At 37.1% G+C, this 13,836-nt stretch overlaps 1 protein-coding gene across 1 annotated transcript in view; it reads right to left on the bottom strand.

The window, feature by feature from the left end:
* LOC127797019 (double-strand break repair protein MRE11-like) overlaps positions 1-13,836 on the bottom strand; it is a 53,111-nt gene that overhangs the window by 15,931 nt on the left and 23,344 nt on the right. Inside the window, 4 exon segments of the mRNA XM_052329461.1 lie at positions 1-75; positions 348-435; positions 3,487-3,740; positions 3,871-3,942. Coding sequence (XP_052185421.1) covers positions 1-75; positions 348-435; positions 3,487-3,740; positions 3,871-3,942 — 489 coding nt within the window.

Raw genomic sequence — 13,836 nt, 5'->3', positions numbered from 1 at the left:
CGGTATAGAACTTCTACCCCTTCCCCTTGGAGCAGCTCTTTTGCGTCCTTTGCCTTGATGATTTTCGCAATTGTCCTTTTAAAAAAGATACCAAATTGGCAATGTAAGAGCAAGAAAATAAATTGAAATTACTTCCTGTATGCTAATTGTTGGCTTGGCTTGTCTTGAATAAATTATCTGCTTTTAAAATTTAAATGATTTGATTACTACAAGGACAAGATTTCTCCAAAATTTTCTTTTCTCTTCTCTTGCTCAAACATTTTTTTTTTGTTAGCAAGGGCCAAAAGGGGTGCATGGACCAGCATGCAAGTGGTGCAAGTATAGTTGGAATAAACTAATGCATGAACCTCATGTACTCCATTATTCCCTGCTTCATCACTTGAACCAGAATCCACATTATCCTCATCATCAGCAATATTTTGCACCGATGCAGATCTGAAATAACACAGTTAGATAAGAAACTCTCTCTGGAAAGGATGTGTAGACAATTTCATATAATTGCTAAAAGACAGCAAGTTTTAGTGCATTCCAAAATCATTCTAGTTCAGGCAAAGTCTTTGTGAAATGAGTAAATCAACACCAAGGAAACATGGTAAACCAATTAGAATTTTCAACAGAATTTGCTTCTTCTATTGCATAGATAAATAAATAGCCCACCACTAGCACCAGAAATGACCGCAATTTTCAATTTATACTACAACAACATATCCAGCCTTTATCCCACTATATGGGGTCGGCTACATGAATTCTAGACTTCCATGTATTTCTGTCTTTTGTCATATCCTCATTTAGATCCATATATTTCATATCAAATTTTAATGTCTCTCCCAAAGTCTTCTTGGATCTATCTCTACCTCTTTTTGTGACTAATTGTTCCATTTCATCAACTCTTCTCACAGGAGCGTCTCTTAGTCTCCTTCTCACATGACCAAACTATTTCAATTTATACTAATAAAAACCAAATTAATCTGCTCAACTGCAATGATCCTGTATCAAATTTAGGCAGGTGACTTGTCAATTCTGTACCGCCAGGACAAAAGAAATGAACGCAGGCAAACAAACAAGTAACAAAAACCTTTGGATTGCCTTTCTCTGGTTTATTATTTCTTCCGGTTAGGTTTAGATAATTTATCTTACTCACAGTGGATATTGTTTGAACCACCATCTCATCTAAAAGTTTAAGCTGATAGATAGAAAGTTCACTTATCTTTATATTATTATTTTTACTCTCAACAGATGTGTCCACGGGTATGTCAAACATAATATTCTTTTAGTTTTGCTAATCATAAAGGGAATTCTTATTGTGTTTTCCTTTTTTATCGCCATTCTTCTGGTCAATCAATAAAGATATGCAAATGTAGCACTCGTCCATATTTAGTCAACATTAGAAGGAAGAACCCAAAAAAAAACTACTTAGACGTTCGCTGCAATCCCCTTTAACCATGAAATATTATTACAGGGGACCATACACTAAACAGTTACTAAAGCCATCATGCACAACCAAAATGAGAGAGAGAGAGAGAGAACACCTTCTCAGAGTACTTTTGTTAGGCCATAATGATTGTATACAGTCTCATTCCAGCCAATCCGGAAGAAACATGAATCACTAATTAAATGTTCAAATATCATAATTACAAACTAATTAAAAACACAAAAAGATACCTAAGATGTTCAATCTCCTCATAACAATAAATGCATATAAAGTTTGATACAAGCTACTGGTGATGGAAGCAAACCTATGGTTGGATGGGAATGGTCTTTAGCAGGGGTTTTGAAGCAAAGAGTTTGCACTTAGCAGAGATTGTGAATTTTGAGAAAAGAAGTCAAGCTGTTTCAATCTTTTCTCTCTTTTTTTTTTTTTTTTTTCATTGTTTTTTTTTCCCGCTATAAAGACTAATTTGACACCCATAAAGAAAATAGATCTTTAAAAATTGTGGGTTATTCAGTAGTTTGGATAAAAATCAACATCGGCTGGTTTTTCAGTTTTAATGATTTGCAAAGAACTAGCTGGTTTTGACTGATTTTGTTTGGTTTTTATACATCTCTGCTCTTTTCCCAAACTGGACCTTCTTGGTATCAACTCATGGCCCAACCGGTGGTCAGTTCAGTAATAATTATGCTAATTATACGTTCATGAAGTATGACATCTAGCAAGTTAAGATATAAATTTGCTAGATAACTCCTCAAATTCAAATATGATAGAGATAAAGTCTTTCAGATAAAACCCAATTTGACCGTGAATAGGAATAGGAATAGGAGACCTAATCCAATTAGAGTTATTTGCTCCACCCATTAATTATGACTCGCGAAATTGGCCTGCTTGGCAAGGAGCATCTAGCCATGCCTTAGGGGCTGATTGGAATATCCATTATAATGATATAAGTTGCCCCTTCTAATGTTTTAATTACTAGATGAATTGGCCGTAAGCATTCAATGAGAGGGATCTAACATGCAAATAGAAAGGTCTATTCTCAATTTATGAGCATGTTCCTTCACAGTGACCTTTCCTTCACACATTCCTGAAAATAGCATCACATTGACAGATAATTCTTGCATTGTTGAGGAGTTCACACAACTCTTCATCCAAAAGTTCTCATCCCACACTAAAATGATATCATGTTACTAGAGCTTATAAACTGTCAGGGAATGGGCCCAGTAAAGTGTCAATTCGTATTACACCTACCCAATTTCTAAACCCATTTTTTGCAAATGAAGAAACAAAATAATAAACTAAGACGACCACAGAATAAGGAGCATAGCAGGACAAAAACCATCATGTTAGAACACTGCCCCAAACAATGTTAGGGAATGGGTCCCACAACACACATCAACATATGAGATGAGGGCACAAAGAAAAAGTTGCTCAGCAAGTTCTTCCTAACTACTTCACCAATATTACTAATAGTAGAGGTGTGACACATGCAAATTTTTCTAATTAATAGAGGCAGAACAAAGAAAAATAGAATTACACATTAATGACTAATTAACAAAAAATACATAAAAAACTTATAATATTATAATGTTATAGTTCCCCTATCATAGCTTGCCCATATACATGAGTTTTATTTCATATGAAGTCACATTTCCTTTTTAAGGGCAATTATGTGTATTTTTTAATATCTAAATAATATATTTCATGATTAACTCGTATCAACTTAATTTAGTTTAAAAAGAATAAACATATAATTATAAAATTTTCAAAAATTAACCAATTCAGATGGGCCTAATTTAGTAATATAACATTTATCTTTATGAATGTTTCCTTTCCAATAATTTTCAATTGTAGCTTCCTGATTCCTCACCCTGCATCATAATGCAAATTGGACTTGACTGAGTTTATTAGGAATTAAAAAGATAGATTGTACAAACAATTATTGTTTAAAGACAATGATAGAAAATTAAAAAATAAAAATAAAAATAAAACAATAAAGATAACTGCTTCTCGAATAACAATTCTATGACTATATGTGATAGTAACATAATCACCTCTGTGAGTGGCGGATCCCAATAGCTGCATCAAGGGTGGTCTGCTTTAACTTACTAGAGCCTCTGCCTCTACCCCTGCCTCTTCCTCTTGAAGATGTCTTGGCAACTTCTGGTGGATCATGAGAGGAACTGAAAGGTATTGATGATCTTTTCCTGCCTCTAGTTGCAGACTTTGAAGTAGAGAATTGATTGGTATCATCATCATCACTAAAGGAAACTGCACTTCCAACTCGTGTACTTTTACTTCCGAAGTCCTGAGGGGGAGGGAAAGAAAGATGCTCCAACTTTATATACAGGCCACTATAGCTATAAAATGGATGGGAAATTTTGCCTGGTACAACAATCATCCATGCAAATGCAGCATGATAAAGGTGAAAGAATTACCCCCAAGGGATGTGCAGTATGTGTGAATTCTGGAGCTTCTTTAGAGCACAGTGACCTTTCCTTCACACGTTCCTGCAAATAGCAGTATCACATTGACAGATAATTCTTGCCCTGGCGAGGAGTTTACACAACTCTTCATCCAAAAGTTCCCATCCCACACTAAAAGGATATCAAGTTACTAGAGCTTATAAACTGTCAGGGAATGGGCCCAGTAAAATGTCAACTCGTATTACAGATACCCAATTTCTAAACCCATTTTTTGCACATGAAGAAACAAAATAATAAACTAAGAAAACCAAAGAATAAGGAGCATAGCAGGATAATAAACATCGTGTTAGAACACTGCCCTAAACAATGTTAGGGAATGGGTCCACAACACATATCAACATATGAGATAAGGGCACAAAGAAAAGGTTGCTCAGCAAGTTCTTCCTAACTACTTCACCAAGATTACTAACAGTAGAGCGTGACACATGCAATTTTTTTTAATTAATAGCAGTAGAACAAAGAAAAATATAATTACAAATTAATGACTAATTAACAAGAAAAACTGATAATATTATAATCTTATAGTTGTCCTATCATAGCTTGCTCATATGCATCCGTTTTATTTGATATGAAGTCACATTTCTTTTGCAAGGGCAAGTATGTGTATCTTTTAATATGTAAAAAAGATATTTCATGAATAATACTCATCAACTTAATTTAGTTTAAAAAGAAAAAACATATAATTATAAAAGTTTTAAAAATTATCAATTCAAATGGGCCTAATTTAGTAATAGAACATTTATCTTTATGAATTTTTCTTTTCCAATAATTTCAGTTGTAGCTTTTCTGATTCTTCACAATGCATAATAATGCAAATTGGAATTGATTGAGTTAGTTAAAAAGATAGACTGGGTAAACAATATCGTTTAAAGACAATATTGTAGTAATAAAATACTCTTCCCTGGAATCAATTTATATAAATCAGAGTTTGATGGATTGTTGGAAGTTTAGATTGATGTTTGCTCTGATACAAATTTGATGCCAAACAGCCAGAAATTTATGAAAGATTGAAGAAGAAGAGAATAATTTCAGAAGAAACAAAGAACAAGAGAAGAAGTTGAAGAAGAGGAGACCTGAGAGAGAGACAGCTCCATGTCAATCAAAAGCCTAATATCTATCACATCATAAGCCTATTTATAGTATGAAATCCCAACTAAAAGATAATTATCCTAACAAAATAAACAAAAGTCATGAAAAACTTAAATCTAAATCTAAAATCTGAATTCCAAAATTCATATTACACTTATATCCTAATATCAAACATTAAAATTCAATAACCATAATTTCTCATCATGGACCTTCTGTATTTTATATAGTAGGTAGAAATGAAATTTCTGACCACAAAAATAGCAAAGAAAAAAGAAAAAAAGGGAAAATATTAAATGAGAGAGAGAGAGAGAGAGATTTGGCCAGGGGATGTTAAATAAATAAAAACTGGGAAAATTAATTTACAGAAAAGCAAATGCTTGCTATTAATTTTTAATTTTCCCACTCCCCTAGCTAGAGGTTACTTAGCAATACATTTACTTGATCAATTACCATAAAACCTCTCATGATTTTCACCCTTACTTACTCATACTTTAACTTTAATAATAAAAAAGGATGAAAATTTGCAACAGGGTCAAACCTAATTATAACATAGAAGGAGAAGCATCAAATTGGCCACTATACTTTGGCCCGGTGGCTAAATTGGCCACTGTAGTAGTACTTTTAAAAAGGCCAAATAGACAACTATAACTTTAGACTAGGGGCCACATTAGTCATTTTGGTATATGCCATTGTACTTTAAAAAGGGGCCAAATAAACCATTGTACTTTTATACGTGGGGCCACATTTTCCATTGTCATAAACATTGTCTTGACACTATTAGGCGGCATTTGAATTTGTTGATTCCCGAAGGATGTAGATTCACGAAGGAAAGGATAAGGAAGGTTGACTAATTATCCATCCTAAGTTTGGAAGCTGATCTAAACTTTAGGTTTTAGAAATTCCTAAATCAATTTAGGATACTTTCCTAAATCTTGTATAGACAATGTTTCCTAGTTTTTTAACCATTGTAATCTTTACTATGTTGTAATTTCTCAACCCTATTAACTAGGGATGTATTGTCTTCTGAAAATGTATGAAATTATTCCATTCTCACATGGTATCAGAGCCATCGTGATCTGCCCTCGTTATCCTCTTGGTTTGATTTAATCACTGCGTGCCTTCATTGCTACAATATTATTTTCTTTTCGCACTCTTGTTCAGCCATTAATCTCTCCAAATATGTCAGAAATTCTGAAACCACTCCTTCCATGGCAACGGGAGAGGCTGTCCCATTTGATCAACCAACTGGAAATCCTCCTACCAGTGAGCTACCGAGAATGCATCATTCCTATTGTCTAGATGGCAGAAAATACCTTTAGTGATCACAACTTGTAAGAACTTTCTTAAAGGGGCGAGGGAAGATAGCCCATTTAACTGAACCAGGCCCCAAGACCTCAGATTCACAACATGGGATATTGATGTGTCATGTGTCGTGGGTAAGGAGTGGGTGCTAGTGTAATTGGGTTAAACTAACGGTAGTAAGTAGTATATTAGAAAGTTTGCATTAAGGAGTTGTAAATTGTTTGTTGCTGCATTATGGGGTAGTACATTCCCAGCAACGGCAAACTGTTACCGCACATGGGACGAGTGGCTTAGCTATATACATCAGCTGACCATCTCTCCAATGATCATGAATGAATATTCCCAGAACTTTCTATTCTCTCTCTCTTGTTCTTCTCTCTCATTTTGACCATCCCCACTGCTTCCCTTCCCTTCTAATTCTTCTCGGCTAACACTCTCAATCGCTCAACCGAGCAAATCAAACAGTCAGGTCTTCAGAAGCTGACATTTGGTATTAGAGCGGTGTCCTTGGGCGCGAGCAGAATAGGAGAAGGTTATCAATATGGTCGAAGGAACGAGGATGAAACAGATGGAGTCCCAAATGCAGCAGGTGGCTACAACAATGGCGGAGATGCAAACAAGAATGGGAATGCTTGAATCCTCGATTGGAGCAGGGGTGGATGCTCGGATTGATTAGGCCATGGAAAGGCGGTGGGGTGAGAATCGAGAACAGAATGCTCGGTTTCATGAGCAAGTGATGGAACAGATACACCAGATCATGCGGATGTTCTCATCCCAGCAACCGGTAAGACTTTCGGTTGATTTTCCACAGAGGGAGCGGTCGAAACCCATTCTTCAAGGAGTAGGAACAGAGAACCGACCATTAGGAACGTCGGAATTTGAATTTAAGGCGGAAGGAGCCAGCGATAATATAAGGGAGAGAAGAGCATGAGCTCAAGTTAATCGTTATCAGCCGAGCTTCCCGGTACCCAAACTGGAGATTCCACTCTTCGATGGGGAAAACCCAAAATGGTGGGTAAGGAGGTGCGAATGTATGTTCGTTGTGTATCAGGTACAAGAACGGCAAAAGGTCACCTTGGCCTCTTCCTACCTGAATGATATGGGTGATGCGTGGTTCCAAGGATGGTATGCGAGATATAATTGAAGAATTCAACAAGCTCAAACAACTGGGGTCGGTGCAGACCTGCCAGCTCAAGTTTGAGGAGCTAGGGTCCTTAATGATGGTACACAATCCCCATCTGTCGGAAGAGTATTTTGTATCGAGTTTTATTAGTGGCTTGGGAGATGAAGTGAGACCCATGGTAAAAATGATGCAACCAACGACAGTGAGGCTAGCCGCAGAGATTGCAAGGTTGCAAAATATGACGATCGAAGCATTGCTAAAGAGGCAACGCACTCAAGTAAAGGGAGTAATCTCTGGAGAATGGCAGTCTGGTAACAGGACTCAAGGAAGAGATATGGGGCACAGTGGTAAGGGGGTCCTAGCATTACCTCCTGCAGCCCCTAATTCGACGAATGGAGGAGGATTAATGGAACAGAGACGCCAAGCGAACTTATGTTATAGGTGCGGGGATAGATACTTTCCAGGACACATGTGCAAACGATAAATCCTACTACTAGAAGGGGAGGATGAGGAAGAACTCACGGATGAGACCTTGGAGATGGATGAAGGTGATCAAAGAGAAATCTCCTTACATGCATTGAAAGGATTGGCACACAGCAAGATCATTAAGGTAGAAGGGCGAGCTCACCAATGTCCACTAATGGTACTCATTGATAGCAGAAGCACCCATAGCTTTCTGGATGAAGGTATGGCAAAGAAATTGGGGTGTGAGGTCTCGAACTCTCACCCCCTTTCGGTAACAGTAGCAAACGGAAATAAGGTATTGAAGCGAGAGCTTCACAATGGAAAGAATGAAAAACAAAGGTAGAAAAATACCTCAGGTGCTCTTCCAATTAAAAACGGAACAAATGAATAATAGCTCACTTAACATAAGAGGAAAGATGACTTATATACTGTCAGCTTTCATACAACATATTAAAACGCGTCAAACAGAAACAACTAACTAACCACTTACAAAAACAGCAACAATACTACTGCTAAACAACAAAGCAGAACAATTAAACATCAAGACATAAACATCAAGACACTGAGCAGCAATATCTTCATCAGGTATTAAGTCAAATCCTCATGTTTGGGAATTTGCTGGGAGATGAATGGGGAAGAATTCGTGGCAAATTTGAGGTTGCTAAAATTTGGAGGCTGTGATGTGGTGCTTTAAGAATCGACTTTCATATCTTCAAGAGTCGACTTTTATTGTTCCAAGAGTCAACTCTCACCACTTCAAATGTCGACTTTCTTGTCTTCTAGAGTCAACTTTCGCCCCTTCAAGAGTTGACTCTCCAGTTTTGAGAAGTCGACTTTCAGTGTCCAGAATTGTGGAAAAATAATTATAAGTGATTCATAATGAGATATGGGTTGTAATTCATATATTAATTACAACATTCGTTTGATGATTACCTAATCTAAAAATAATGGTGAAATAGAGCAATATGTCCATGTGTATGAAATGGGCAAGACTTGTGATGTTATGCGGTGTTATAAATTGCATTGAAATGCCTATGTGTGGCATGATAGATATTTGTGCACCTATTATTTTGCGTCGCGGCTTTGTCCGCAGGTGAGAAAAGGATATCCTATGAGTGTTTGATACAGGTGAGGTGGCCATCAACCCGGTAAGCGAGGCTCAAATTGTAATTGTTTTTTGATGTATTTTCATGATGTATGTAACCATGTATGGATATATTGGTCGTGGGAGCCATGTAATTCTTTACTATTAATGCATGTGCATGAGCATGAAAATGAATACATGGTATGTATAATGATCACGTCATGGAAAATGATTGTAAATGGAAAACTTTTAACTATTTGAGTTATGTTTTACTGATACCCTTTTCATAGAACTGTTGTTTACTCTATTTTGGTTATCCATGCCTTTGATCCTATATCTCCATGCTTTATATATATATTTGTTGAGCCTTGTGGCTCACTTTGTTATACTCTCATGTCATTCCAAGTAAAGGTAAATAAATTGTGAAAGGCGAGTCTAGTGGGGCTAGAGCCCAACTTTAGAGGTGTACAGAGACATCCCAGACTAAAAAATCCTTGTTAGTGGTTTTGATAAGGGCATGTTGTGAGGAGATTTTTATTTTGTTAAATTACATTAGTGCCCTTGTATTTCATTTTGTGTAGGCCATGGTGCCAAGATGTTGTAAATTGATGATGTTGTAAACATTTATGTTCACTTCCGCTAAATTTATCTAAGGATAATAATATGGTATTGAAGAATTTCGGTAGAAACTTGAATGAAAACTACCATAATCTATTAGTTCAATGGTAATGGAACTTTATACACAAAGAGTCCTAAAAATAGTTAACTTTATCTCCTAGATATCAGCCCATCTATCTCCTAAATATTAGCTAACTTATCTCCTAGATATTCTCCTATAAAATAGGGAAAGATTACAACTCAATTTACAGCTAATATGATAATCTATAACCTTTAAATTCTAGAAACCTTCTTCCGTGAGATTATCTTCCAAGACTCCTAATGGATTACAACTTCTTCCAACACCATCCCTCAAGCTGAGGAATAGATGCTCATCATTCCCAGCTTGCTTCTAAGGGTTTCAAAACCCTGTTTTTGCATGGCTTTAGTTAAGATATCTGCCTCCCGATTTGTTGTAAGGATATACATCAGATTTATGCCTCCTTCTTCTATCTCTTGCTTGACAAAATGCCTGTCAATTCTGACATGCTTCATTTGGTCATACTGAACCGGGTTGTTCACAATGTTAATGGCTGATTGGCTATCACTATATAGCACCTTAGATGATGACATAGCCATAGACAGGTCACTCATTAATTTTTCTAACAAAATTACCTCACAAATTCCTTGAGAAATGGCCCGGTATTCCGCTTCCGCACTGCTCCTCGCTACAATTGGCTGTTTATTGCTCCTCCAGGTTACTAAATTGCCCCAAACTTTGGTGCAATACCCAGATACTGATTTGCTATCTTCAATTGAACCGGCCCAATCCGAATCAACAAAGCCAACAATCCCCTTGTCTTGATTTTTCTTGAATAACAACCCTATCCCAGGTGTCCCTTTGAGGTATCTAAGAATATGATAGACTACCTCAAGATGTCTCTTGCTCGGTTGGTGCATATACTGACTGATAATGCTCACAGCATAGGCTATATCTGGCCTAGTGTGAGATAGATAAATCAGCTTTCCTACCAACCTTTGATACCTCCCTTTATCTACCAAATAGTCTCCATTCTCTTCCTTATTTTTCCAGTTTGACTCTAGGGGAGTACTTGCTGGTTTGCAACCCATTTTTCCTGTTTCTTGTAGCAAGTCCAGAGTGTATTTTCTCTGAGATATAAATATGCCTTCACTGCTCCTAGCTACTTCCAATCCAAGGAAATATCTTAATTCCCCTAAGTTCTTCACTTCAAACACTTGCCTCAGCTGTTGCTTCAACCTCTCAATCTCCTGCAGATTGTCCCCTGTGATGATAATATCATCCACATACACTATCAAGATAGTTCTTTTTCCATTTTCTTCAACTTTAGTAAAGAGAGTGTGGTCAGCTTGGCCTTGCCTTGTATCGGTCAATTTTTCCATCAGATCTATACTTTATGGTGAAGACCCACTTGCTTCCTACTACTTTCTTTCCCTCAGGTAGCTCAGTCACTTCCCAGGTATTATTTTTCTCCAAAGCTGTCATTTCTTCCATAACAGCTCCCTTCTAGTTCTTATCTTGTGGAGCCTGATTAATATTTGTAGGAATAGTCTCCTGATCTAGACTTACAGTAAATGCTCGGTATAGAGGAGACAATTTTGAGTATCTCAAGTGATTTGAGATGGGATATTTTGTACAGGCTCTTACCCCTTTTCTTAGGGAAATTGGAATTCCAAGGTCATCTTCACCTCTGCTCTCGGTTGCCACCCTACCTTCTTCAACATTTTCTGGACTTATCCCCAAGTCAGATGAATGTGTAGGCTGAGGATTCTGAGGTCTTCTTGAGTAAACTTGGAGAGGAGGTTTAATTTTAGCTTGATCTTCCCTACAAGTCTCAGTATTTTCTCCTTCCCTCCTTGGATGATCTGAGAGCGGATTGATAGAGTCAATCTTTAGATTAGGATCATCCTGAGAATTCTCAGGCTTTTGGGATGGCTCACAAGGAGAATTGGGATAAGGATGACCAGATATAGGCAATAGAGTACTCCATATATCTTCTGGGTTGTTGGTACTTTCTTGAGACTGATGGTGTTTGAAGAAAGGCTGAGATTCTAAGAAGGAGACATCACAGGAAACAGTGAACTTTCTGTTAGTAGGATCATAACATTTATATCCTTGTTGAGTGGGAGAACACCCAACAAACACACATCTCGAAGCTTTAGGGTCTAGCTTAGATTGGTTTGGTTGTTTTTGGTGTACAAAGGTTGTACATCCAAACACTTTTAGAGGCAGAGAATTAAGGACTCTAGAATGGTAAGGAAAGAAATCAATAAGGACGCTCAAAGGGGTTTGGAACTTCAGAATTTTTTAGGGTAGCCTATTGATGAGATAGGCGGATGTCAGGACAGCTTCCCCCCAATAGTTGTTAGGAACTGATCTAGCAAACATCAAGGCCTTGGCTGTTTCAAGAAGATGCCGGTTTTTTCTTTCTATAATCCCATTTTGCTGAGAGTTGTAAGGACATGAGTTTTGGTGAACAATACCATGCTCATCTAGGTATTGATTGAATTCGTTTGAAAAATATTCTCGGCCATTGTCCGTTCTTAGAACATGAACGGAGGTTTGGAAAACATTCAAGACCATTTGATGAAACCTTTTGAATACAAGATAGGTTTCAAATTTGTCTTTCATAAGGAAAACCTAACACATTCTTGTATGATCATCAATAAAAGTGATGAACCACCGGTATTTGTTATGTTGGATATCCTAGTTAGTCCCCAAATGTTACTATGAATCAAGTGAAATGCTTTGATGGTCTGTAAGCATGTTTAGGATGAGAGCTCTTAGTTTGCTTTGCAAGGATACAATCCTCACAATTGAAATTCCGAAGTTTATTTCTAGGAAGATCTGGATACAAAAACTTGAGATATTCTAAGTTAGGATGCCCTAATCTTTGATGCAATAACATCAATTCTAACTCTGAAACTGAAGCTAACATGTTTTGAAAAAATAACCTAGACTCTGTAGAAGATTCAAACTGATTTATTTGATATAATTCTCTTCTTTCCTTAGCCTTGCCAATCATCATCCCCGAGGATATGTCCTGAAAAACACAAAAAGAAGAGAAAAATGTTACTGACCAATTTCTTTCTGAAGTTAATTTGCTTACTAATATCAGGTTGCATCTCAGATTTGGTACATAGAGTACCATATCTAAGCTTAGGCCTGATATGTAAGCCTTTCCCTTTCCTTGGGCTGAGGATTTCGAACCATCAACTAGCAGTACTGCTATTTCTTGATCCATAGGTTCAAAATTAGATAAGGATTCCAAGGATCCTATCATATGGTCAATAGCTCCCGTATCTACAATCCAACAATTAGTATACGATCTTTTAGATAGGAGAGAGTAGCATATATTACCTTGCCTTGGCAAAGGCACCTCAAGATTATTTGTTACTTCCGAACTCCCTTTTCCTTTAGAATGATTTAGTAATTGTCGAAGAGCCTCTAAGTGTTCGTCTGTAAAAGTAGGCATATTTGAGTTACTTTTCTCCATTTCTGCAACATATGCAGATTGACCACCTTTCCGTTGATTCCTTGGTTTCCACGAAGCTGGCTTTTCATGTATCTTCCAACAGGTTTCCCTAGTATGACAGGGTTTATTGCAGTGGTCACATCACTGTTTTTCTCTCTGTATTTCACCTTTTGTGGAGGCAGAGGCCTTTCCTCGTGACAGACTCAATGCTGAGTATCCTTCGTTTCCTCCATGTCCAACATAAGGCAGCATCACTCGTTTCCTACTTTCTTCTCTTCTTACTTCAGCAAACACTTTTTTTAGAGATGGAAATGGTTTAGTACCAAGCAACCTGCCCCTTACTTCATCTAGATCCAAATTTAGGCCGTGTAGAAAATCAAATACTCTCTCTTTTTCCATCATTTTATCATACTTCATTCCATCCGCTAGACACTCCCAAGTGATCTCATAAAAGAGATCCATCTCTTGCCACAATTCAACTAAGGTATTATAATACTCAGTGACCGAGTTATTACCTTGCTTTGTGGTTTGGATAGTGGATCAGACTTGAAAACTTTGTGCTGTGTTCTCAAGATCCAAATATATCTCTTTGACAGCCTTCTAAATCTCGCTCGCCGTCTTGTAGAACAAGTATGTTCTACCAATCTTTGGCTCCATGGATTTTATTAGCCATGCCATGACTGTGGCATTTTCTGCTTCCCAAACTCCATAAGTTGTTGCTTCTGCACTCGGTTTTTTTATCT

Source organism: Diospyros lotus, chromosome 3 (genome assembly GCF_014633365.1).
Source record: "Diospyros lotus cultivar Yz01 chromosome 3, ASM1463336v1, whole genome shotgun sequence".
NCBI classification, from domain to species: Eukaryota; Viridiplantae; Streptophyta; class Magnoliopsida; order Ericales; family Ebenaceae; genus Diospyros; species Diospyros lotus.
Note: the sequence above shows the minus strand (reverse complement) of the source record. Positions and strands in the feature narration are given on the sequence as shown.